The following is a 23,289-nucleotide window of genomic DNA, read 5'->3' on the forward strand; positions in this document are numbered from 1 at the left end:
GCAACTCTGCCATGAAATCACTTCTCATTCAAGAACACTTAATGGATTTGAAGTGTGCTAATTCAGTTGTCAAACTGCATGAAATGAGGTTTTCCAAAATGAGCTGGGACCTTGGTATGGAGAGCTGCAGCTTGTTGACTCTGTGGGAAACACACTCTGCTTATTTAGTCTCCCAGACTTGGAAGTGCCCAGTTTTAGGAATACAGGTTTGAAAATGATCCTTTTATTCCACGTTATGTTTCTTTCAAAATCAGAGGAAAAATATGTACACGTATTTGTGTACATTTGTTTGTATTTCCTCGAATCCATTTTTTTCAATCTGAAAATTACAGAGAGGTTCCATCATGAGGTTGAATCCTAAGTTATCATTAGATTGTATTTGAAAATGAAACGCTTAAAATCAATCAAAGAAGCAACATCATGTTTACAAGAGATGGAAAAAGAGAGATGAAAAAAATAGATGAAATATATAGATGAAAGAGAGAAATATAAGGATGAAAGAGAGATGTTCTCACAGCTGGATAACTGAAGTTCAGGCTATTTTTAAGTTTACTTTCCACAGCTGTAAGTAGCCAGGTTGCTTGCTGGCTTCTAGTGGAGATGCTGGTTACTGCTGGGACCTTTATCCTGCTCCCGTCTGTAATAGCAGGTGAAGGGAGCTGCTCACAGGCAGCACTGTGGTACCAAACGAAATGATTCTGCTCTTACATTGCAAGTTCAGTTCCACCTTCTGGCAGAAGAATGGCTGTTACTAAGGATTTTATTTATTGATTATTTTTAGATTGGGCAGGTGTTGTCCTGGTTATCAAAGCATCAACGTTTCATGTGTGATCCTCAGGTGGTGTGAGAGTGCTATGGCATGCATTATATATGGGGCAGGTGGTACACAGGGTGCTTAAAATATTTGGTCATTTTGAGATTTGTTTTGCTAGAAAACAGCTAATTTTGTAGCATGCAGTGAGGTCTTTAGCTGCTTGTATAAATACTCAGGAAAAAACATCCTACACAGAAGATCACAACATCTTTGTCTTTTGTGTTTGTATTGGGCCATGAGGATGACTCAGGGGCTGAAGCACCTCCTGTATGAAGACAGGCTGAGAAAGTTGGGTCTGTTCAGCCTGGAGATACGAAGATGTGTGGGGACCCCAGTGCAGCCTTCCAGTATCTGAAGGGAGCCTACAGGGATGCTAGGGGGGGGACTCTTCATCAGGGACTGTAGCAATAGGAAAAGGAGTGATGGGTTTAAATTTAAATGGGAAGTTCTGGTTAGATAAAATGAAGAAGTTCATCCTTGTGAGCATGGTGAGGCACTGGAATGGGTTGCCCAGAGAAGTGGTAAATGCTTCATCCCTGGCAGTGTTCAAGACCAGGGTGGACAGAGCCTTTGGTGACATGGTCTAGAGTGAGGCATCCCTGTCCATGGTAGGGGATTGGAACTGGATGATCTTGAGGTCCTTTCCAACCCAAACCATTCTATGATACTTTTAATATATTTTTACAAATCTCAGAAGCAGGTTTTACAAAATGGTTCTAGTGTGAGTTTTTGGAATCATTACCTATCTCATGAATGTCATGTTTGCAGATGATAGCTGAGACTGTCACCCATTTATTGCCCTTAAGGTTTGGTTTTGTATTTTGAGGGTAGCAGATGTACAGATGCTTTGGCTGCATCCTTCTTCCTGTGTCCGGAAGATGCAGAGGCTCATGCCTGAATTATTAACGTTCATATAACTGTGTTGATTTACCTAATGGGCAATCATTCTGTGTAACAGCCTCCCTAAAGACAGTCATTTCAGGTTCAGTAGTAGCCAACTATAACCCTTGAGCAACAGGGGAATTTACCTTTGCTAACAGAATAAATAGGGTTTCGATCAGTCTTGCTGAATAAGTCCGTGGCACTAAGGCTTCTCTTATTAAAATTCCTTCGACTAGAGCAGATGTGGCAGTACTGGGAAATTTTAAGGAAAGTAGTAATTCCCCTTCTCCCTGTTGTTGCTTTAAAGGCTGCACCCAGACTTGAATTGACTAGAAAACTAATTGCTTTTCATTTTAAAACTAGGAGCAACTCACTGGGGATCTAATTAAAATTCCAGTGTCTGAAAGGAAATATGCCATATAAATCTGACAAAGTAGTTGCTTAAGAATTAGTAGTATCTTCTTACCAAATTGTGCAGGCTCAGAAGAGTTCGAACACCCACATGCTTTATTTCAAAATATAGAAACTCTCATTACCCAATTTGCTCAGTTACTCCAAAATCCTATTTTAGTTGTAATCTGGAAAGTTTACAGGAGATTGATGAAGATATAAAAAGGCAGTGACAGTTCATTGCTTGTTTATAACAGCATTGGGCAATGGGCTTTTTGTTCAGAAAGATCATCTTGATGCAGTAGTTTGTTGGCAATAAAGCTTGCAAATGGGAAGGCCAAGGTTCCCACCAGAACTGGCAGTCTTCCTTGCTTTGTTACGTCTACATAACCATGGAAAGGCACCAGTCCTGCTGCATTTCATCCTGATCATACTGCTAGCAAGTAAATGGTGACCCTAACCCTAGTTGGGTGCTGCTACCAGGACATGTCAGTTTATGCACCACTGAGTTGTTCTCTTTGTGGCTATTGTAGCCTTCATCCATCTTTCTTGTAGGCTTGCAGACTGTCAAACCTCTGTTTTTGTGCTGTGACCATAAGAATTAAAATGAGTCAAAGCTTAATAAATGAAGCACTAAAAAATTACCGAGTTACTGGTTTCTGGTCACTGTCTCCCCTTTCCACTTGGGATGCACTGGGTTAAATGGTACCCAGTTTTGGGTGAAGAGTTGCACTGTGTTATATTACACTATGAACTCCTTGTTAATTCTTAACAATGCAAAAGAAAACCTGCCCGAAAGAAAACAAACCTGTTGCTCAAAGCCTTTGTTTTTAATTTAGTTTGCTCTTGACGAAGCAGATTGTGGAGTGGTCTGGAATTCACTTACCTCTCCAGTTCTCTCGTCACCCATTGACACATGTTAGATCAGCCCGGGGCTGCTTTAATCTCAGCCAGCTGCTATTTTTCCCCTTGTAGACTTGTAGAGCAGATGGAGTTTGCAGGCCTGTGATGTGCTGGGGCCATCCTCACACCCCAGGAGGTATCAGCTTGTTCTCCCTCTCCTCCCTGCCTGCCCAGGCATGTATGCCAGGTGTGCACACACCTTGCTCACAGGAAGTTGCGGAGAGATGCTACTGCAGATTTTTGTGAACCATTTGCATAGATGAAGTGTGAGTGGATGTTACCTTCAACCCAGCACAGTACTTCTATGCCATTTCTGCTAAGCATAACAGTTAAGGTGTATTAATAACTTGGGTTGAAATTAATGCACCTTAAGTCTAAGTTTCAGTACAGTGCTGGATGGAACTGTAATCTCACAAACAGTCCAGGGTTGGGGGCAAGCTGAGTACCTGGTACTTCTTCTGAAGCAGAGAAAAATGCTTTGCATCTGACCCATCACTGGAGTTTTAACTTTTCAACCTGACTTTTAAAATAAATCAGTTTTATATAGGATGTAAATTTGAAAACGTTTCTGATGAGCACAGTTGTAGTATACCTTGCAGTATATTGCTTATCCAGTATCTATTTAGTTTTCCTGCTCTTATTTTAATGTTATTTTACTGTCTGTGCACAAAAAAACTGCTGTTGGCATCTATTTGCCCTGTACAATTTCTCTTTTGTGCTTGTATTAAGGATCTGAAAGAGCAAACCTCTTAAGAATATGCCTGATAGAAAGCACACTCACTGACATGAAGCTTCTAATTCATCCATAAATTTCAAAGGTTTCTGCAGTTAGTCTGTAAATGAGTCTGGCTTTCAGAATGGCTTTCTGTGAAATGGTTGCTTTTTACTTCACAATAAAATACATTGCAATATGCCACTTACCAACCATATGCTTACACATCATATGACAGAGCCCAGAGAAAACACTTCTGCCAAGAGAAAACCAAGTGTTATTTTATCCTTGCTGAATGAATTCACTGAAACTTTCATTTTCATGATAGAAGTATTGTTTCAGGAAAGTGGTAGTTAAGGTGAATGCTGATACATTATAGCCTGATCACATCTTACCTGTGTCTAGTCCTTCTATTATTATGTGCAGTTCTTTGGTATGTCTTTTTTTTTTCCCCTCAGTGAATTTTGCATTCAGCCTTTACATAACATTGTGAACAGATACTTTGTTAGTATTTATTAGTCCCCAAACTGTCATCGATGACATTTCTAACTCAGGTTTTTCATTGAGAAATGCCAGGAAAAGCTTGTATATAGAAATTACTGCAAAGTATTAGAAGACTGTATTGTGTTTGAGTGGTAGATTACTCATCTGAAAGTAAGAAAGAAAATGTACACCTGAGATTATCTTAAAAGGAAGGAAAATACTGATACATCCATATCAGAACAGTTCTATGACAAACTAATACTCAAATGATCACAGACTCAGAGCTCCATGTTTTCAGTTATCTGTCACAGCTTGCAGTTCGTAGTCTTTCTGCACAGTGAAAATTTACTCCATTTGTTGCGAGTGTGAATTAAATGGGTTTTGGGTGTTTTGTTTTTGTTTCCCACTTTCTCAAACAGGTAGCAGCCCTTTGGACAGTCCCAGGAACTTCTCTCCAAATGCACCTGCTCACTTTTCCTTTGTTCCTGCCCGAAGGTAAGGCAGGATCTATTCTCTTTGGACTGGCAAATAGTCTATATACTTTTAGTTAGAAATGGCCTATGGGTTGGAAGTTTTTTGATTGTGTTTTACTTTCTCTGTTTCCAATTTTATTTTATGGTTTTTGGTTTAGATCGTGGCAGCACCCAGAATGTGTTCAGTGCTTTTCAGACATAGAAAAAGATAGAAGTAAATTAAGTAGTCAGTATTCCCTAGGGACGAGACAACCTTCTCCCAGAAGGATGACATATAGGGCATGTGAGATGACAAATTGTTTAGTCATAATGACATTAAACACAGTTATGACTGGGATTATCTTATTTTAGTTGTAGTCCTGGATGATGCTCTTACTGAATAACTGAGGTGTATTCAGAATATACTGATCTCTGCTATGTCAGCACAAAGACGTAAACGTACCTAAATTTAGGCATGCACAATTGTGTGTGCCTTCATTTGCTGTCTTCCAAGTGGTAGTAACTTTATAGTTTTCCCTACTGGCTTGGGCACTGGTGTCAAGAGTACATTATTGCTCTAAGGAGAAAAATAGCTGGTAATTGAAATTCTAAGTCTGCAAGAGTGTCTAGAAGAGCAGCAGCATTGAGAGATCTGAATGTGAAGCTATCATCTATCCTGGAGCGAATGCTAGACAAATGCTGGTCACGCTGTATATCAAACTGATGGAAAGAAAGCTGATACTACAGTGATGAATTTAGTGTAAGGAATGAGATAGAAAGAATAGGGGCAGCTGGGAAAAGCAGACAAATGGTGTGTTGAATGTTGTATCCCAGCAGGTAGGGAGAAATGGATAATGATACAGAAAGTTAGATTTTTTTTTGTGGAGAAATAATGAACAGGAAAAAAGAGAGATCCCAAGTGGTTTGGGCATAGTAGCAGGGTTGTTAGTAATGTGTAGGGAAAATATTCTGGATTTGCTAACCTCTGCCTCTACAGGAAAAAAACCCCAATCTGTGTTAAAATGATCTGAGAATGGGAAATATGTGATAATCCAGAGGGGAAGCGGGCTTTCCAAAAATGACAGATTTAGCTTGAGGAGTAGTTAGAAAAATGGTAGGTCTCAAGACTTCAAAGGAGAATAAAGAGTTAGGATTTGATGAAATAAGGTACATGCTTTATCTGAACAGCAGGTAAATCCCGGAGCATTTCTCCATTGTGGTGATCTGCTAGAAGACCTGGTGTCCTTGAATACTGTTTGAAGTAGACTTTGGTCTTCAGGTCTTACATAAGAAAAAGCTGTGAAAAAATAAGAAAACTCACGCTTCACACATGTAAAATATGACAGACAGGACATGTATTTTCCTGTTGCTTCAGAGGGAAAAATCAGTGTTTTACCTGCTCATAAAACAATTCAAATGGACTCACTGCACCCATCTGTGCTTGGTCTGGGTGTATTTAAATCTCTGTTAAAATCAACTGAGTTTTTATCAGTTTTCACAGTATCTGGAGTTCTGGACCCTGGAACACAAGAGGAAAGTTGTAGCTGAAACCATTGTCAAAACTTAACATAATTTTTCAACATCCTGTTTCAAATTGATGTTTCAGTATCTTTGCTTTTCAAAATTTCAAGCAGCCAATAAAGGTTTTAATACTAAAACCCTGAAGGATGCCCTTTCACACTTCTCCACCTTTTACATCTGTTTTTTGAAAGAAATAGGTGAATAAAGTTTAAGTCTGTTCCATCAGATACTGTGGTTCATTTTACAGTATGCATGTTGCTCTCTAAGTTTTCTGTCACTGAAAAGAACACTTAAGCACAGCTCGTTTTAGAAGCTTGCTTCTATTTTCTACTGGCATTACATCCTGAATAGCTATGCCAGCAATACTGATATGTATTTATTAGGTTATCGCATAGTGGTATCAGAATAACTTCTATATGATGGTATTAAATAATTGCAATGTTGGTGCTCTGTTGCCACAGACAAATGGATATTTCACTGTACACTGATCAGTGTTGGGTGGGTTTAAAGAGGTGGTTCATACCTGATTTCCTCCTGTTGCCAGCACAGAAATGATTTGTTGATGATTTTCTGCATTTTAGATTTTGTATAATTTCTTTATTTATTACCTAGTTTCAACATCATTTGTGAATTTAATTCTTTCATTATAGCCCTGGGATGAGTTGATTCTTAGGACAGAGTAGAAAAAGCATTTGGAAGACTCATTGTGAAGCCAGTTTCACTAGAGTATACTGCAAGATTGTCCATAGTTTGATGAAATCCCGTGCTAGACACCCTTTCAGTGACTGTGTCATAGCCACAAAGTTAGCATGATGAGGAATCCTCCTGTTTGAATACAGAAATATGTGGTTAATTCTGTCCATATTCACTAGAACTGGTCTTAGTAGAATAGCAGTAACAGAAGATGAGGTTTCTTTCAGAAATCACGTGTATCTTTTATTTCTCTCTCTCTCACTGTCATTGTACAATTTCTTCCATACAGCCACGGACACAGAGCAGACAGGTAATGTGTATTGTATTGCTGCTGCTTGTGTGTGTGTATGAACTATGCTTCTGTGCAGCTGAGCCCCTGTCCCTAACGAGTTTGTGCTGTAATAACCCCATTTAGGCATTCAGTTTCTACTCTGTGGTAATCAAAACAGCCTTAAAATGATAAACAGGTAGTGCTCTAGAGAAGATGTGTTATTCTTCTAGCACCTTCTTGTTTTGAAATTGATCTACTGTTCATTAAATAGCATTTAGCTGCCATAAAAAATACCTCCTTAATTAACTAATTAAAATGCCATTTTAGAGGCCAGATTTGTTGTTCACATGTTTTTATTTTATTAGCAGAGGGAGTATGATAAATAAAATTGAAGACCTAAAAAGTCTTTCCAAGTATCTTTTCTTGCAGCAGCATTGCACAAGGTCTCCCTAAAAATATGTTTATTACCAAAACACTGCAGTAACTTTGAAATGCTTTGCATAAATGAAGGAGGAATTTCCTTGTAGCCTTTTTCCCGTTGCCTTTGATTTGGAAGATTTCTGCTCTTATTCCCCTTCTTTCTGCTAGACTAGAGCTGATATGCCTTGTCCTGACTGCTTAGCACATTGCTTGCCTAGATTGCATCAGCAGAAAATAGCCGAAGCATGAAGAGGTATCCTCTAATTTTCTAACAGAAAGATTTCTTTTTTCTTTAAACCATGTCAAAATGAAAGTTCTGATGTAATTTCAGCCCACAATTTAGGCAAGTCAGTAAGAAAGGGATTAGGCTTTCCTTTTGCAAAAATTCGGTGACTTGTTTGAGACAGTAACATGCTGTCTTGCTTTGGGATTGAGGGTCCCAACTGACCTAAATGTATGTTTCAAGAAGCTCAATGAAGATCACTGAAGTTCGGCATTGACTCACTGACCGCATCACGCAGTGACTGTGATGCTGGTATTTGTTAGTTTTCAGGGTCAAGAAAAGAATTTCATTTCTCTTGGATTTGTTTGAGATTATTCTTTTACATGTTATTGTCTTGCCAAAGAAAACCACCTGTGGCTAAATGGGGTTTAGATGTAACATACGCATGCGGTAGGAATCTGTGTTACAGCTTGATTATCTTCTTTGAAATGCATGAAGCATGAGTCTTTTTAAAAACTCCTTTGACATGAAATTCTTTCAGTGATGTAAAACAGTGAGTTTATTTCCCTCCTATTCTCAGACAGATGGCAAAGAGGAGTGCTGTGTATCGGTGCCTGAAAGTAAAAGGAACTAGATCTGTAAAAAACAGAAACAGGCATTTATGTCTGGATGTGCACTGGACTTACTTCTGAGGATGAGGTTCAATGGGTGTGGATAGTGGGATGAGAAATATTGCTGTGAGGATGGTAACAGTTGAGTTTTTAATAAGCACTAAGCACTATTTCAGACCTGTACCAAACATCCTATTCATAAGGCACTTGCAAATGTACTGTATCCACATGCACCAAAAAAAAAACCAAATCGTTCCAAAGCTAAAATGAGGAACTGTTCTGATTTATCAGCAACTGGTCATAAAGTGAAGATGATCTGTTTTAATAACAATAACAAGCCAATGGAAACAGATGTGAGGAAGAGACGTCTTTAACATCCATCCCATTGTGCCACAGGACACGTTTGTCCATTATAGGACACAAAATGTGTGCAAGACTGAAATGAAATCAGAGGCAGGAAAAGAGCTGTGAGACTGAGCTGAATGTAGTTCAGTTTCCATCCTCACCAAAGCAGGTTTTGAGGGGAGAAGAGGGTTTTGGAGAGGTCGTTACTGATTCTTCTCAAAGCAGTTGTGTAGTTCCTCAGTTTTGACATTGGTAGAACAAGGCCTTTTCTGCAGTATCTCTGGGATGTTCTGGCTGTTTTCCCTGAGCATCATGTTTCTTTGGCTGCCATAGGGAAGTAACTATTAGTGTTATATTGGCTGGAGGAGAAAGAGACCCTAGGTGAGATGTCTTTGATTTCTCTCTCTTCTGTGTTTTGAGACGACACCGTGGCACTGTTCAGGTCTGCTGTAGTGGATTTAATCCACCAGCTGTGTCAGGTGTGCTAGGCAGGATGCCTTCTGACTAACTAAACAAATGAATCCACTTTCAGTTGATTCTTGATCTAATTTGACTTCCCCCCCCCCTCAATTTTAAACTTTAATTGTGTTAAGCATGACTGTCTTTTTCAAATAAGTTTGAAATGTTTTGACTTCATTTGTCTGGTTTAGAAACCCCAGTTTTTGCACAACTACTAACATTTACAAATCATCTACTTAATGCAGGAATCTGATGCCCATTTGCTTTATCCTTTCTAAGGTCACTTACTTTTGCTTTTAAAAACTTGCCCTAGCTGGTTTGTCACAAAGGTCATTGTAAATGGGGCACTTGATTTATCTGAATAACTTGAGACTTTAATAAAAATGTGAGGTCAAGAGATTTGGAGTTGGAAAATGTTAATTTCCCCCAAGATGGAGCCACAATATATCTCTGACAGTAATTTCCCTTACTTCTTTTCTCCAGAACGGATGGACGCCGCTGGTCCTTGGCCTCCCTTCCTTCATCTGGATATGGAACAAACACCCCCAGTTCAACAGTTTCAGTAAGTGACACAAACTTTTCCAAGCAGTTCAGTTTGTACAAATACACCCTAACAAATCAGTTTCTGAGTCTTTACTAAAATATCTTCATTTTGTTGCTAACATTATTTAATATACTAATTATTTTAAAAATTATTTTAATTATTAGTTCTTCTGCTTTTTCCTCCATTTCCCAGCTCCTACCATCTTGCACTTTGCCTTTAGCATTGGTGAAATCCCAGTGCAGCACTTGGCTCGACTGATCAGTTGAGAGGCACAATATCTCTGAAGTGGCAGGACTCTTAAGAGATAGTAAATAATTAGTAGCCAGCTCTCAGCTTTTTTTGTAACTGGGAAATGAAATTCTTGTCTGCTTTCAGGTTCTTAGTATGAAAACCACTGCTATCAGGCTAGCAGAAAGACCAGCTGATAATAAACCTCTGCTATTCAGCTGCAAGAATTTGAACCTCCTCATAAAAAAGCTTAACCCTTATAACTCTCCAGATACTTCATACAATGACTTTTATTCTTTAGTTTGTATGTACTAGATGTTGTGGTTATCCACGTAACAACATTGGAAAGGCAGGTATAGAAACATTGGAACTGTTAGGGCTGCCTGAACAGTCTTCATGAAACGCTCTTTTGTATGTGTGTTATGGTGAGTGTCTTCAACTGTGTGGTCACGTATCACTGCCTCTTTCCATAACATTTCTACTGATCATCTAGCTTTATATTTAGAATATGCTTCTAATTGCAATACCTGCATTAATTAGGACTCAATACAATACGTTATGCAAATCTTACACTGAATGCAGTATCATTGTTCTTCCTGTGAGAACAATGGTCTGTTCTATTAACTTAATCTATAAAGTTTCTAGTGCCTCTCAAACACAAATTTATCTTCGCAGTTCCTTAGGAGGCAAGTATTAAATTCAGTCTAGATAGCAAGAGAAGAAATTGTGGTCTAAAGTTTCGTGTTAGTATAAATTGGTATGATTAAGGTTTGATTTTGCAGTGTTACTCTCACCTCTATAGCTTCGTATGTTCAGATACATTTGCCCAGACTCTAGCTTGCACAGTTTCCACAATTCGTTATCTTTTGTCCTTCAAGACATTGGGGTTTTGATGGTTTTGGATTTGTTTGGGGCTTTTTTTTATTGGTCCTGTTAGAAGGCACCAAAAAAAGCATTCAGTCTCCCGTAGGAGAAGGCTGTGGAAATCTGTAGATTCTGCTTTATTTTTTCCGTCCAAATGAGGGATGACACTTAAAAAATACACTTTTATCCTTGTCATACACATCATGAAGACCAGATACGTATCATCAAACCAACACTGAAAAAGCGGGAGAAGACCTTCTTTCAAGTTAGGTAAATGTAGAACAGTCAGTTGAATGGGCCAGTATACAGTTACATCTCATCTTCTATCCATTTTCTAGATGGAGAGTAACATATAAGCTACTACAATATTAGCTTAAATTTTTTTACTGGAGAAGAGTTGGCTAATTCTGCATCTGTAATTAAGACACTTGAGGATGTTCGTATTAGTCTGCTGCAAGTATTGAATACAGGGGTGTAATTACTTAAAAATCAATACTTCAGAAAGGTTTCACTTTGCTGTCACACTTTTTTATTGGAAGATTGTATGCCTTAAGATTGCTAGAGAAGCCCTTGGCAGAAGAAGGTCCATTTCTCATCATCTCTATCTTCAGGTCTTTATCTTTGGGGCTTTCTTTAGTTATACTCTGGAATTACGGACTTTGTGATCTGATTGCCTTTAAGGAGAGAAAGTAGAGGGAGGATTTTGTTTGGTCACCCATGAGTTGACTAGCACTGCTTTCCCATGAATTTTGCTGTTGAAAGAGATAAAGTTTTTAATGCTTTCTCTAGACTGTCAGTTTTGATTTTTTTCTAATGCCAGTGTTTTCTAATGTGCTAACTTCCCTTAATGTGGTAGGTTTAGCTTAAATTTGTTTTGACTAAGATGCGTATTTGTAATGCCAGAACTTGAGTACCTGCTAATGCAGGTTTGTAACACTCTGTCTTTAGTAGTTCCTGCTCTGTTGACATAAGCAGTGTGCACAGCAGGATAGCTGTGAGCAAAGGGGCTGTCAGATACTCAGCCTCTTCATCTTGGCTTCAGTGTGGATTAGGCCAGTGTAAGCTGATACACATGCCATATAATCATCACTGTGTGGACACTGTGCTGGAGATGACTTCCCAACATGATCCCTGCACCGAGACCTGCCTGAAGAAAAACTTATGAAGTGGCAGCTTCCAGTTCCAGCCACACCTGGGGAGCTCATGCATATCCCAAGGCTTTCAGGGGAGTTCTTTTCTGTAAAAAACTCTGTGCAGTGCAGAGGGAGTAGATCTGGGATCTGGAGCCAATCCAGTTACATTTTTATTAAAGAATATGGTCTTCAGGTTTGTAAGTTCTCACATTCAGATGTCCGTCTCAATCCTGGCTGGAATTCTTCAGGATCTGCAGCAATCTGCTTAGTTTTAATTCATTTCAAGTGTAGCTGTTACCTTGATAAATTTGAATGTACCTGATTTAGGTGATTTCAGAGTATTTCCTCTTTGCTATCAGTATTACAGACATGCAGGACTCAGTGAAAAGCCTTGTCAGCATCTGGCTTTCATTGCTTGGCCATACGTCTTAGCTTTCGTTTCCAAAAGCCATCAACAGCAAATAAGTCTAGTGAAGCACGCTAGAAAAGTTAAAGCTTGCCATACATTTTATATAATGTATAATTACCTGGTACCAATACTTCTGGTGCTAGGATACAGTCCTTTCCAGTTTGAGGGAGGGTCATTGTAGCAATTCAGCACTTTTTCTTCCCCCCCCCCCCCCCCCCCCCGCTTTTAAGGGTGATTTTTAATTTGTCCTTACATAATGTATTATCTTACTTCTGTAAAATGGAAAGGGGCATTGAAAAATCACACAAGAAAAAAAGGCATTTGCTAGTTGACCTACAGCTTTTTCCCCTGAAACATCCAACGTTTGATGTTAATCTCAGGTTTCTTGAGGTTCCAAGGATTAAAGCAATTTCATGTTGTATTGTTATCACAGGATGTGTCATATTTAAAGATGAATAAGCTAACTCTTTAACGAGAGAGTCTGTTAATTCTACAACTCTGCAAAGTCAGCTATCTACATTTTGTTACTGTCTTTATTGTTAGAGAAGAAGCCTGATAGGTAAAGGAAGGGAGAAATAAAATCCTGACTGTTTACAATAGCAGTTCCCAATGAGAGCCAATAATCAGCAAAAACTCTCATGTCTACACAGCTCCATAGCATTCTGCATGCCAGTGAAACTCCTGAGCTAAGAGAGCATGAGGGAAAAGGAAAGAAAGTTGCTCACCACTCCAGGAACCTCCTTGGCTTTTCCAGAGTAGCACTGGTACTCATGTACCTTCCTTTCTTTCTCCTCATAGTAAATTACTTTCATGATCAGATGTAACAGTTCCAGAATCAGATGCAATGGTTCCCTAGCCTTCTCTCAAAAGTTTTCCTGATCTCACCAGCTCTGTCATTATATGGAAGGATTGGATTAGCCTAATGAGAACAATAAAAAGAGGCACCTGGTCTGATAAATAGCTTTCTTTTCCGCTGGAGTGTGCAGTGTCCTGCAGAATCCGTTCCTCTTCCATTCATTAGCTGACCCCTATGCATGCGTTTAGTGCATTTCTTTTCTGTATTTTTTTCTGTACTCAGTCATCATGCTCATCTCAGGAGAAGCTGCACCAGCTGCCCTTTCAGCCCACGGCAGATGAACTTCATTTCCTGACAAAGCATTTCAGCACTGAGAGCATCACTGATGAGGAAGGGCGCCATTCTCCAGCCTTGAGGCCTCGGTCTCGCAGTCTCAGGTGAGCTTCAGGTTGTTTGTTGAATGTTTAAGATATTGGATGCATGTGTTGCATTTCTGTGTGTGTGCTTTCAGATCTGAGAAAAGTCATTGTAGTTTTGTTGCATAGTTTTGAAACATGTAAGTCACCTAATCAGAAAGGGTATAAATTTTGTACATTTGATGCTGAGGGTTTGGGTTGCAAAATGGTTAGCAGTGTCTGCTTTTGTATCTTCACAATAACTCTATGAAAACATGATCCACAAGCGTCTCGGGCTAAATCTACAGGGTAGATTTCCTTTAGTGAAGTTTCATCTCAGAATTTTGCTGCGTGAGTGTAAGGAAGTGGTTACAGTCACTGTTAATAACTTTTCCAGCAGTGCTTCTGAAGGGTTGTGAAAACTAGAGTAGGTCAAGTCAAAACCTTAAATTGAATTGCACCCAAGAGGAATTTTGTAATAGTGCTGAAAACATTTCTCCTGCATTAGCAGTTGAATAATTTTTATGGTTGCTTTGGAGAGCTGGTTATTCAACAATAGCTTTCCAGGGGTTATTTCCTTGTGCAGCTGATTTTTCCGTACTTAAAACCAGAAGCAGCTAGAACCTCATCTTTCACAGTATTACAGAATGACTGAGGTTGGAAAGGATCTCTGGAGGTCATCTTGTCCAAGCCCCTGCTTAAGCAGATTGCCCAGGACCATGTCCAGATGGCTGTTGAATATCTCCAAGGACAGAGATTCTACAACCTCTCTGGGCAATCTTTCTTGCAAGCCTCAACAAATTTGTGGAATAAATCAACAAACATTTCGTATCATGGCAAAAGCCTTAAGCTTTGCTATGCGTTTAGTGGGGGACCAAGTGAGTGAAAGTGTAGAAGTGTGTACCTCTAGACACAGCATCTTGTGAAAGAAAAAGGATTTATACAAGTAGGGGACAAGGAGGTGAGGTCTGCCTTGTTCTCATCTGAGGGTGTCAGAGGTGGATATCACCTTTAAATTAGTGGGCAGGATTCAGAAACTGTCAGCTGGAAATACTGAATCAGTGTGCCCAGCTCAGGACCTAGGCCAGGGTTTGTGATAGGGTGTGAAACAGGCCAAGATAACAAAAAACCTCCATGGTGAGTATTGTGTCATGGCAGAGCTAACCTTTCATGATTATTTGTAATTATTTGTGTGTTCTAAACTTCAGTGCAGGCTGCATGGTAATTGCATATGGATCTACTAAGTGTAGTTACACAGTAATCTACAGGAATAGGTAAGTACTATAGGTAGTAGCACACTTAGCCTGTGATCTCTGCGAATTGCCATGTCCTAAGACTAGTCATATGATTTGTACTAAGTCTCTTTGAACAATAGTCCTACTTCAGACCTGCTGCACTCTTTAATGCTATTGCTGAGTAGCGTAACTGCAGTAGTACTAATTCCTTATAGATAAGACAGCTAGTGTAGGTAGACAGCACTTCACTAAAGTAATTATAGTCCTTTCTAACACAGACATTTTACTGTCGCCATAATGAAGCATGAGACACCCTTGTTAATGCAAGAATGATATAAACAATAAAATGAAGAGCCCGATTTTAATTTTTTCCTTTTTAATATGGATTAGCAGCTTGCTGGAATTTTACCTTTGTGAGCCAATTTAAAAGCAGAGTTGTCATATAGTAGGTTTATAATTTGTGACGAGACTAGATTAATTCAGTGTGTCATACATCTATGATTAATCTCCCTCCTCTCTTGAATGCTTTCTGTAGCTCTCTGGTTTTCAGTGTGATAATGGCCAGCCTTATTAGTATGCCAGAGATTAGAATGAAGTAGTTTAATTTTTTTAAACTTACTGTGCCTGATTTGTTTTTCATTTTGCTTATTGCTAGCACTGTGGCACTGTGTGGCTCTAAAGCACCCTTGCCACTCCCAAGCATTCATGCTGGCCCTTGCACATCAAGGGGAAATCGGTACGTCAATGTGACCAATTGGAGCAGTGTTTGCAGGAGTAAATACCCTTTTTGACAGAGGGTTGTGTGTCCTTGTAAACAAACAAGTACTGAAATATGTGAAAACCAGACCTTATTCACTGCACAGATTGCTTTTGTGTTTGCCCACACGATAAAGTTGGCTCACTCGGTGAGAGGATATTTTTACTTACTTCAAAAATGAAAAAATAAAATCTGAGCTGTTAATTAGTTCAAAGTTAAGCAGGAATTTTCTAAAAATGTAGTATTTCCATAAGCGTTTAATGGGCTAATTTGATCTGCTGTAATGGGAAGCAGATGAACAAAATACATCAGATGTTCTTCTTAATTGGTAGTCATAGCTTTGTAATTTAAAAGATGGTCTGATATTTATGACTGACTGTTAACATGTATTCATTTTTCATCCTTTATGACTGCAAACTTACATCTCTCTTTATAGAGGGGAACTGGTATTTTGAGATGCCACTGTCAAATGCTTGGACTACTATTTTTGAGAGTCTCCTTTTCAGAAGTATCAGATGATCCTTTTCTGCTTCTGGATAGAGGAGAGTATTGCCTAGATGTAACTCCTGACAAAATCTACTTTGACTAGAAATTTACCATTTTCTTGTACCTAGCTGCAAATGTTCTGTTCATACAGAGCAGTTTTAATGGTCAAAGTGGATGGAAAAAGTAACAAAGCGTGCAGTTGTGGAAGATAGCACTGGTGACAAGTTGATAGCACCTCCATTGGTGAGGTGTCTGCCAGTGAGGCCTGAAGATACTCTAAATTCTACACCAAAGAAGTGGCACTGGTTCTTTTCCAGCTGCTCTCTTACACAGGGATAAGGAGGTAGCCTGAGACCAGCACTGGAATCCAGAAGTGTGACATGCTTTTGAAGCCTAGTTCCTAAAGCCAGAAGACTGTTCTTTCATCCATCTCCAGTAGATCCAGTACTTATATGCTAAACAAAAGAACATATTTCTGTGTGACCCACCTGTTTTGGTGCTTACAAGGTGTCTTCAGTGGAAGAGAGTGTTTCTTTATTACCTGCAGATGTAGTTCCTAAATATAAGCTCTTGACCTCTTTTTTCTGTGTGTGTGTTTTGCAGCCTTCAATTCCTCCAAGTTATTGAGCAATAGAGATGCTCAGACTACATTCACTTCATTAAAACAGTCTTGGGCTTACCCTGGAAAAGATCTTTTCTTCCAGGAGTGAAATGCATGGAGGGTGGATTCTTGCACCAAACTTTGCATCATTACTCGTTTTTTTAAGTTGAGAGATGCTGCCCTCCATCTTTTCCCAGTTCTCTTTACTTGACATTTTGCTAACACATGGGAATGCATGGAGAATGTCAGAGATAAAAGTAGAGTTAACTAATAACAACTTCTTCAGGAGCTGCCTTTGTGCAGTCACTCAGCCCACCAATCTGCCCGTTTTTCTTGATCTCTTTTTCTGTTTCAGCATAATGTTGTCTAGGGAGAAAAGGGTTGAAGATCGTAGCAGTGAATTTTTATGTAGTTGAAATAGATGAGATCATCCTTAATCAAATATGCTCCTTCATCTCTTTGCTGGATAGTGCTTTTTAAATGCAGTCTTCCAACCTGACTTTTGACATACTAGATCCTGCCATTAATATACAGAGACAATCCTCAGAAAATACCTGTTGCCAAAATGGGCATCTGACAAAAAGATACCCAAGATGGGAAGAAGGTGTGTGGGGCCATGCCAGTGGCCCCCATAGTCCATTTTTATCTTAAAATCTGATCCTGCAGGTTGTGGAGCTCTCTCACCTCACTGCGCTTAAGCATCAGCTTTAACTGCTTGAGGAACCTTGGTGGTTTCATCCCTTCACGCTGCTGGTTTTGGAAGGTGCTGTCTGCCACAAGCTGCAGAGAAGCAGGCAGTGCTCCCTGCAGAACAGGGATTCACCCAGCTATGGGTTTGCCAGAGGAGAATAGTTTTATATTCTGAAGCATAAGGCATCTGTTGCTTACGGAACTACTTTCTAACTACATTACAGATAACGATGGTCTCAGATTTCTCTTTCAAGACAATGAGTTCTATGGACTTGATTTTAAAAAGTTCTTCAAAGTGATAGCTTGCAAATTTGTTCCTTTCTGGTTTCACTCACTGTCTTTATGGTTTTCTGTTAATTGGAAAACTGGATATTCTTAGTTATGCTGTGTACTGCTTATGAGCTTAACTTTCTAGTGTTTCGTGTCTAAAGCAGCTTCGGTCTCTGCTGGCATGCATAAAAAACCCTGAAGTATTGGAAAGAGCTAGTTGCAGCCCCTAGTCTGTAGGACAAACTCATTGGTCCTTACTTTCAAAGAGGCTGTGATTGAAATGTATTCCCCTTCCCGTAATGTTGTCATAGAATCACAGAATAGTTAGGGTTGGAAAGGACCTCAGGATCATCCAGTTCCAGCCCCCCTGCCGTGGGCAGGGACACCTCACACTAAACCATCTCACCCAAGGCTCGCTCCAGCCTGGCCTTGAACACTGCCAGGGCTGGAGCATTCACAGCTTCCTTGGGCAACCCATTCCAGTGCCTCACCACCCTCACAGTAAAAGAGTTCCTCCTTATATCCAATCTAAACTTCCCCTGTTTAAGTTTTAACCCATGTGTACTTACCTCTTTATTGTTTGCTAATTTATTATTTATATATACAGATATTTAGAAAATCCCCTGCTTAGCTTGTCACTAGGATCAACATTCATAAGAATGTTACTCCTATTATAGAGAAGAGCTGACCTGGAAAACAGTTCCCTGATACAAAACCAATCACAAATAGTGTTTGTCTGCAGATTAAATGTATCCGAAGCTCATGCTTGTAAAAATGAATTAAAGAAATCAAAAAGTATGTTAAAACTCAGAAATTTCTTTTCAAAGTGCTTGATGAGAAAGCCTGTTTTCTCTTTCACTGTTTGCCTGCCTCAGATCCCCCTTTTTCTAGCAGCACTAGAATAACTGCTCAGTGTGGACTTCTGTGCTCCTTGGTTATGATTATGCAGGCAGAGGGAACCTTTAAATAAAGACTGAAAAATAATCCAAAGTTACATTTAATTTTCTACATGGTTTCCTTCATTGTATAGGTTGCTGTAATTCTGTGGGAAACTGCATTTCACTATTACTGTGCATGTTGCATCAACTCGGACTTCAGCAGATCCTGTAGATCCTGCTCTGCTGAATTCAGTTCTCCTTTGGTCATTGTCCTTTCCAGAAACAGGATTAGGCCTCAGGGTCTAGTTGTGGTCTGTATGAAGCACTGAGCCGTGTTTGCTCTGAAGTTTCGTGGACTTTTTGACGTAGATTGTCCATATTTGCTTCTCCTTCATTTTCTTCTTTTTCCAGGGGGAGTTTTCTGACTTACTTCTAGTATTAATTAATTTGAATGAGGTCAAAGATTTATGTGTTTGTTTCTTGGGGGAAGAGGAAAGCCGATACTCTGCTCACCTTCAGGAGAAGGTTTAACTTAGTTTCTACTTCATACAACTTTGGCTCTCTAGTTCTGAATTCCTTATTTATGGAGATCAGAAACTTAAGGCTACGGTTTTAATTTTCCTACGGACATTGGATTTGGTAACATGCTGTAAATACATCCTCATTAAACCTTTACGTGCAGTCTAGAAGCAGTGGGGAGCACGGTGCTTTTAGCTCCTCTGCTTTTTCCTGATAAATACAGCTGTCACAGTGAAGGAAAAATTAGGTATTCATAAACACCTCAGTTCTATTCAGTCACAGTTAAACTAGGTTTTGTAAGATTTAACTTATTACTATAAATGCTGCTCCTTCCAATAGCTGTCTATAAGCTATTTTCACTCTCTAGCATCAGGTAAAGACACATGAGTTTTGACAAGTTGAAGGCTAGAGACCTTTGTGGGAGATAGATGTCACTGAAAGTCTATCACCACATCATTTCCTAAAGTGGAGGGAGGGTGAAGAAGGGGAAAAGAGAGTAGTTTTTCATTCTGCTGTTAAGCTGAAGGAGACGGATATTATTCTTCTAATGTCTGCTCCACTGAAATGAAAAACACACTGACAATAATCATTTCTTTGACCTACCTATCTACACCCAGAGAAGCAGCCTGCTTTATATCTTAAAATGTTATGCACATGCACAGTCTGTGTCCTCAGTTTTAGAGGAAATCATCTGTTCCTTTGTGAGGCTTGAAATGGTTGTCTGGTTTAGTTCTGTACGTGAAATTTTTGGTGGTAGATAGATCATAGAATCATAGAATAGTTTGGGTTGGAGAGGACCTTAAGATCATCCAGTTCCAAACCCCGCTGCCGTGGGCAGGGACACCGCACACTAAAATGTGACACATGGATGTGTGAAGCCCTTGCATTTGAAAAGCTTTCATGCCAATAAAAGGTATTAAACTCCTGTTTTCATTCTTTTTCTAAGTTTCCTTACGTGGCATTTAGTTGCTTGCCCAGATTTAGTTATCAGTCCTGGTTTCTTTCTCGCCTGGTTGTGTCTCAGAGGTGCTGTAAAGTAATCAGCAGTGCCTGGCCTTTGGTTAGTTAGTGTCCCTCTAATTATTTCTGTAGATTCCCAGGCTAAGGATCAACATAAAAAATTACGGTGCAGTATATTATGTTGCAGTCTTGCTCTAGTCAGCTAGACTTTTAATTTGACCTGTTACACTGGGCAGATTTATTTAGAATGACAGTTTGAACCTCAATCCTAGGTTTTATCCAGAGTTGTTTGGACGCGCTGTTGTTTTAGGTTGCAAAAGGTGGCATCAATCAGCTTCCAAAACTGCCAGTCCCCCCAAGGAACGTAAAGGGATCAGAAGTGTTTACTTTATTGCCAATCCCTAGACTCTACTTTTTTCAGAATCATAAAAACCAAACCCAAACCCAATAAACTCCTGTATCATTGTGGCTCTCCTTAAGGAAACACTACATCTCCTGGCAGGACAGCTTAAGTAGCATGATTTCTGCAGAGCTCTTAATTTCCTGTATCCATACAAATAAAAGCAAAAGGCAAAACCCTTCATATTTTATTGTAGCCCTAAGACAGCAAATACTTAAGCAAGCACAAATTTTAGTAGGACTACTTTAATGTTAAAATGAGGTATGCATGTGCCTCTGTATTTCTGTAGTTAGTATCAAAGGGCTAAATATATCCTTGTAATTTATACCTCACTTAAATCACGCAGAGAAATAATACATTATATAAAAATAAATTCTTCAATAACTATATTTGCCAAGTTCTTCAGCTCCATATGGACCGCCAGTAAACAAGTGTCCTGTGTTTGTGTCAGATGGTTTGGTCTGGGAGAAAAAAGGATAAAGATAACAGGCTAGATTTGGGAGAGGATTTGTTTGCAAGTCTGGAATTTAAATGTTCTTTTATTCTTTTTATTATGTCATTCCCTCTGAATATAAATGTAAATTTCTTTTTTAAAGCAAATGCTCCTTCCTTCAAATTAGCCATGTACCAAGTGAAGGGATAGATTTTCTTCAAAACAAGTTGATGAAAATGTATTTTTACCTGGTATTCAAAACATACAAATCAGATTTTCTCCTTTAACGTAAAGATTTAGTGAGAGATTTAATCTGAAGTGAATTTTCCCAAGCTGAGGGATAAGCCTTAATAAAAACAAGACACAATGTATTTCATGGAATTCCAGCGCCAAGCATGAAGAGAGATTGGTATTGCTGTATGCTTTGAGCCAGCGAGTTAAATTTTCTTTGTATTGTAAATATATGTTCCCAAAAGAATGTTTTTTTCCTTTAAATAGGTTAGCAGCAAGGTAGAAACTGTAATTCATTCCAAGTTTAAAATGCATTTATTCCATTTAGAGAGATTCACTTCATCCTTCACAAGAAAGTTTAAAATGTTTGAACTCATTCAAGACAAAATCATATTTTTTTGGCATAGAGGAAATATTTTTAGTAACATGTAGTACTCCTGAAATCATAAAGACAACAATCTTGTAAGATGCCAAATAATTGAGGCCCTTGCTTGTCTTGATCATTAAAACAAGGTAACTGGAGAAATGAGATGCTGTAGGCGATCCTGTAGTGAGGGATTATCTGCATTACCTCATCCGGCTGTCCTCAGTGGCAGCATGAGTCAGAGCACTGCGTACCATCAGATGTGATGAAATGAGATGCAACTCTGCTTGAAAAAACCCACCCAAACAGTAATATAAGTGCAGTTTGTCAAGATTTAGTGTCCTGTTTTTTTTTGGTGTGCCTTGAAGTCGCTGGCTAATCTATGCATACGTGCGCATGCATCCACAGTGTAACATGCCTCAAGGGAGTGCAGTTTTCATAGAAATATTATGTTCTTATTGTTGGTGGTATTTGTATATAAGAGTAAGCTGAATAGCACTGCTCATGCATCCTTTCTGTAGTGTGGTATCCTTCAGACAAAGGAAAGCAAGTCATCCCAAGTTCCTTGTTTCGGTTTACTCTGCTCCCTTCTGGCACTAGAGACTAGAGACAGCAGTGATTTCTTTCTGAGCAGGGCTGCTACCTCTGCCAGGGAGGGCAGTAAGAAGAGAACAAGGGGAATATCAGCAACAAATGCACTGAGGTTTTGTGCGCTGCTTGTATGTTAGGGTTTGCATTCAGTGAAAATAGGTGAGTTTCTGCTTGAGTTCATGTGAAGACAGGAACGTTAGCAGCTTTCAGATACTATAGACTGCCACTGCTTGCTAGCATTTTCTCTCAATTTAAGCATCTGCCCATTACTGAGGTAAAAGCTTTGGAAGGGCTGCAGTCAGTGTGGCAGCATTATGACCATCAGTGGATTTTGGAGGGTTTTGATGTGATATCTATAAATGATAACATGCTTTCTTTTCTCCTCTAGCCCGGGTCGCTCCCCAATTTCCTTTGACAGTGAAATAATAATGATGAATCATGTGTACAAAGAAAGGTTTCCAAAGGTAAAGAATCACTTTTTCAATACTGCATTCAATGAACTTGTGACCAAGCTCAGAATTAACGTGGTGCTTGTTGGAGAAGGAGCCCAGCTCCTACATCCCATTTCCAAGCAGCTCAGTTTGCTGAGAGTTTGAAGCTGCTTTCTCTGCTTCGTGTGTTAATTCTGTAGTAGAAGAAATAGATTGAATGGAGAGATTCAAATGGAAAGGGTGAAAAGCTTTATGGTTTTGTGTATGTATTTCATATTTACTAGATTTCTCCTGTCTTGTAATGGGATGACACATGCTCACAAGAGTAAAGAGAAGGGCCATGCTTTGGCTCTCCATATATTTTTAAGAAATCCATGGGTTTTTATTTAAATTTTGAATCACATCAAGGCTGAAAGAGGGAGGTTTTGTTTATTTTCATATATACTTAAAAAAGCTATTTTAAAAAGCCATTTCAAAATAAGTTTAATACCATTCTCTCAGATTTCCTTATATAACTGCTTTGAATTTGCTTTATACTGATCCAAACTTCTTTGGTTTTGGTGGACTTTCCATTTACATATTGGAAATGCAGGGTTTTCTTTTAAAATCATTCCAAATTATAGTGGAGGTTTTGGCAATAATCACATTTGCCCCTTGGCCTCTTGGTACCAGAGAAACAATGAAGATAGATTTGGATTTTAGAAAGTCAATCCCAATTCAGTTACATTGAAAAAACTCCAACAGTTTCTGAAAAAAGCTGCATATTGAAGCCTGTAAAATAAAGCATTGAAAATAACATCTCATTGCAGTGAGTGTAGAAGATTGACATCTCACTGAAATGAGTTTAGAAGATCATGTATCCCACAGCTGTCGATACGGCCATTCCTTCTTGTTC

The 23,289-nt window shown here is 39.1% G+C and overlaps 1 protein-coding gene across 18 annotated transcripts in view; it reads left to right on the top strand.

Moving 5' to 3' along the window:
- MAST2 (microtubule associated serine/threonine kinase 2) overlaps positions 1–23,289 on the top strand; it is a 213,261-nt gene that overhangs the window by 146,373 nt on the left and 43,599 nt on the right. For 14 of the 18 annotated variants that reach the window (XM_057430684.1, XM_057430689.1, XM_057430679.1 and 11 more), the window contains 5 exons: positions 4,604–4,679; positions 7,140–7,160; positions 9,663–9,741; positions 13,436–13,590; positions 22,352–22,427. In XM_057430684.1, coding sequence (XP_057286667.1) covers positions 4,604–4,679; positions 7,140–7,160; positions 9,663–9,741; positions 13,436–13,590; positions 22,352–22,427 — 407 coding nt within the window. The remainder of the gene's footprint in view (positions 1–4,603; positions 4,680–7,139; positions 7,161–9,662; positions 9,742–13,435; positions 13,591–22,351; positions 22,428–23,289) is intronic. The other 4 variants (XM_057430681.1, XM_057430690.1, XM_057430680.1 and 1 more) reach the window with 3 other exon arrangements.

This window comes from Pezoporus wallicus, unplaced genomic scaffold (assembly GCF_028554395.1).
Source record: "Pezoporus wallicus isolate ANWC-B61680 ecotype Strahan unplaced genomic scaffold, APGP_CSIRO_Pwel_v1 contig_10084, whole genome shotgun sequence".
NCBI lineage: Eukaryota > Metazoa > Chordata > Aves > Psittaciformes > Psittacidae > Pezoporus > Pezoporus wallicus.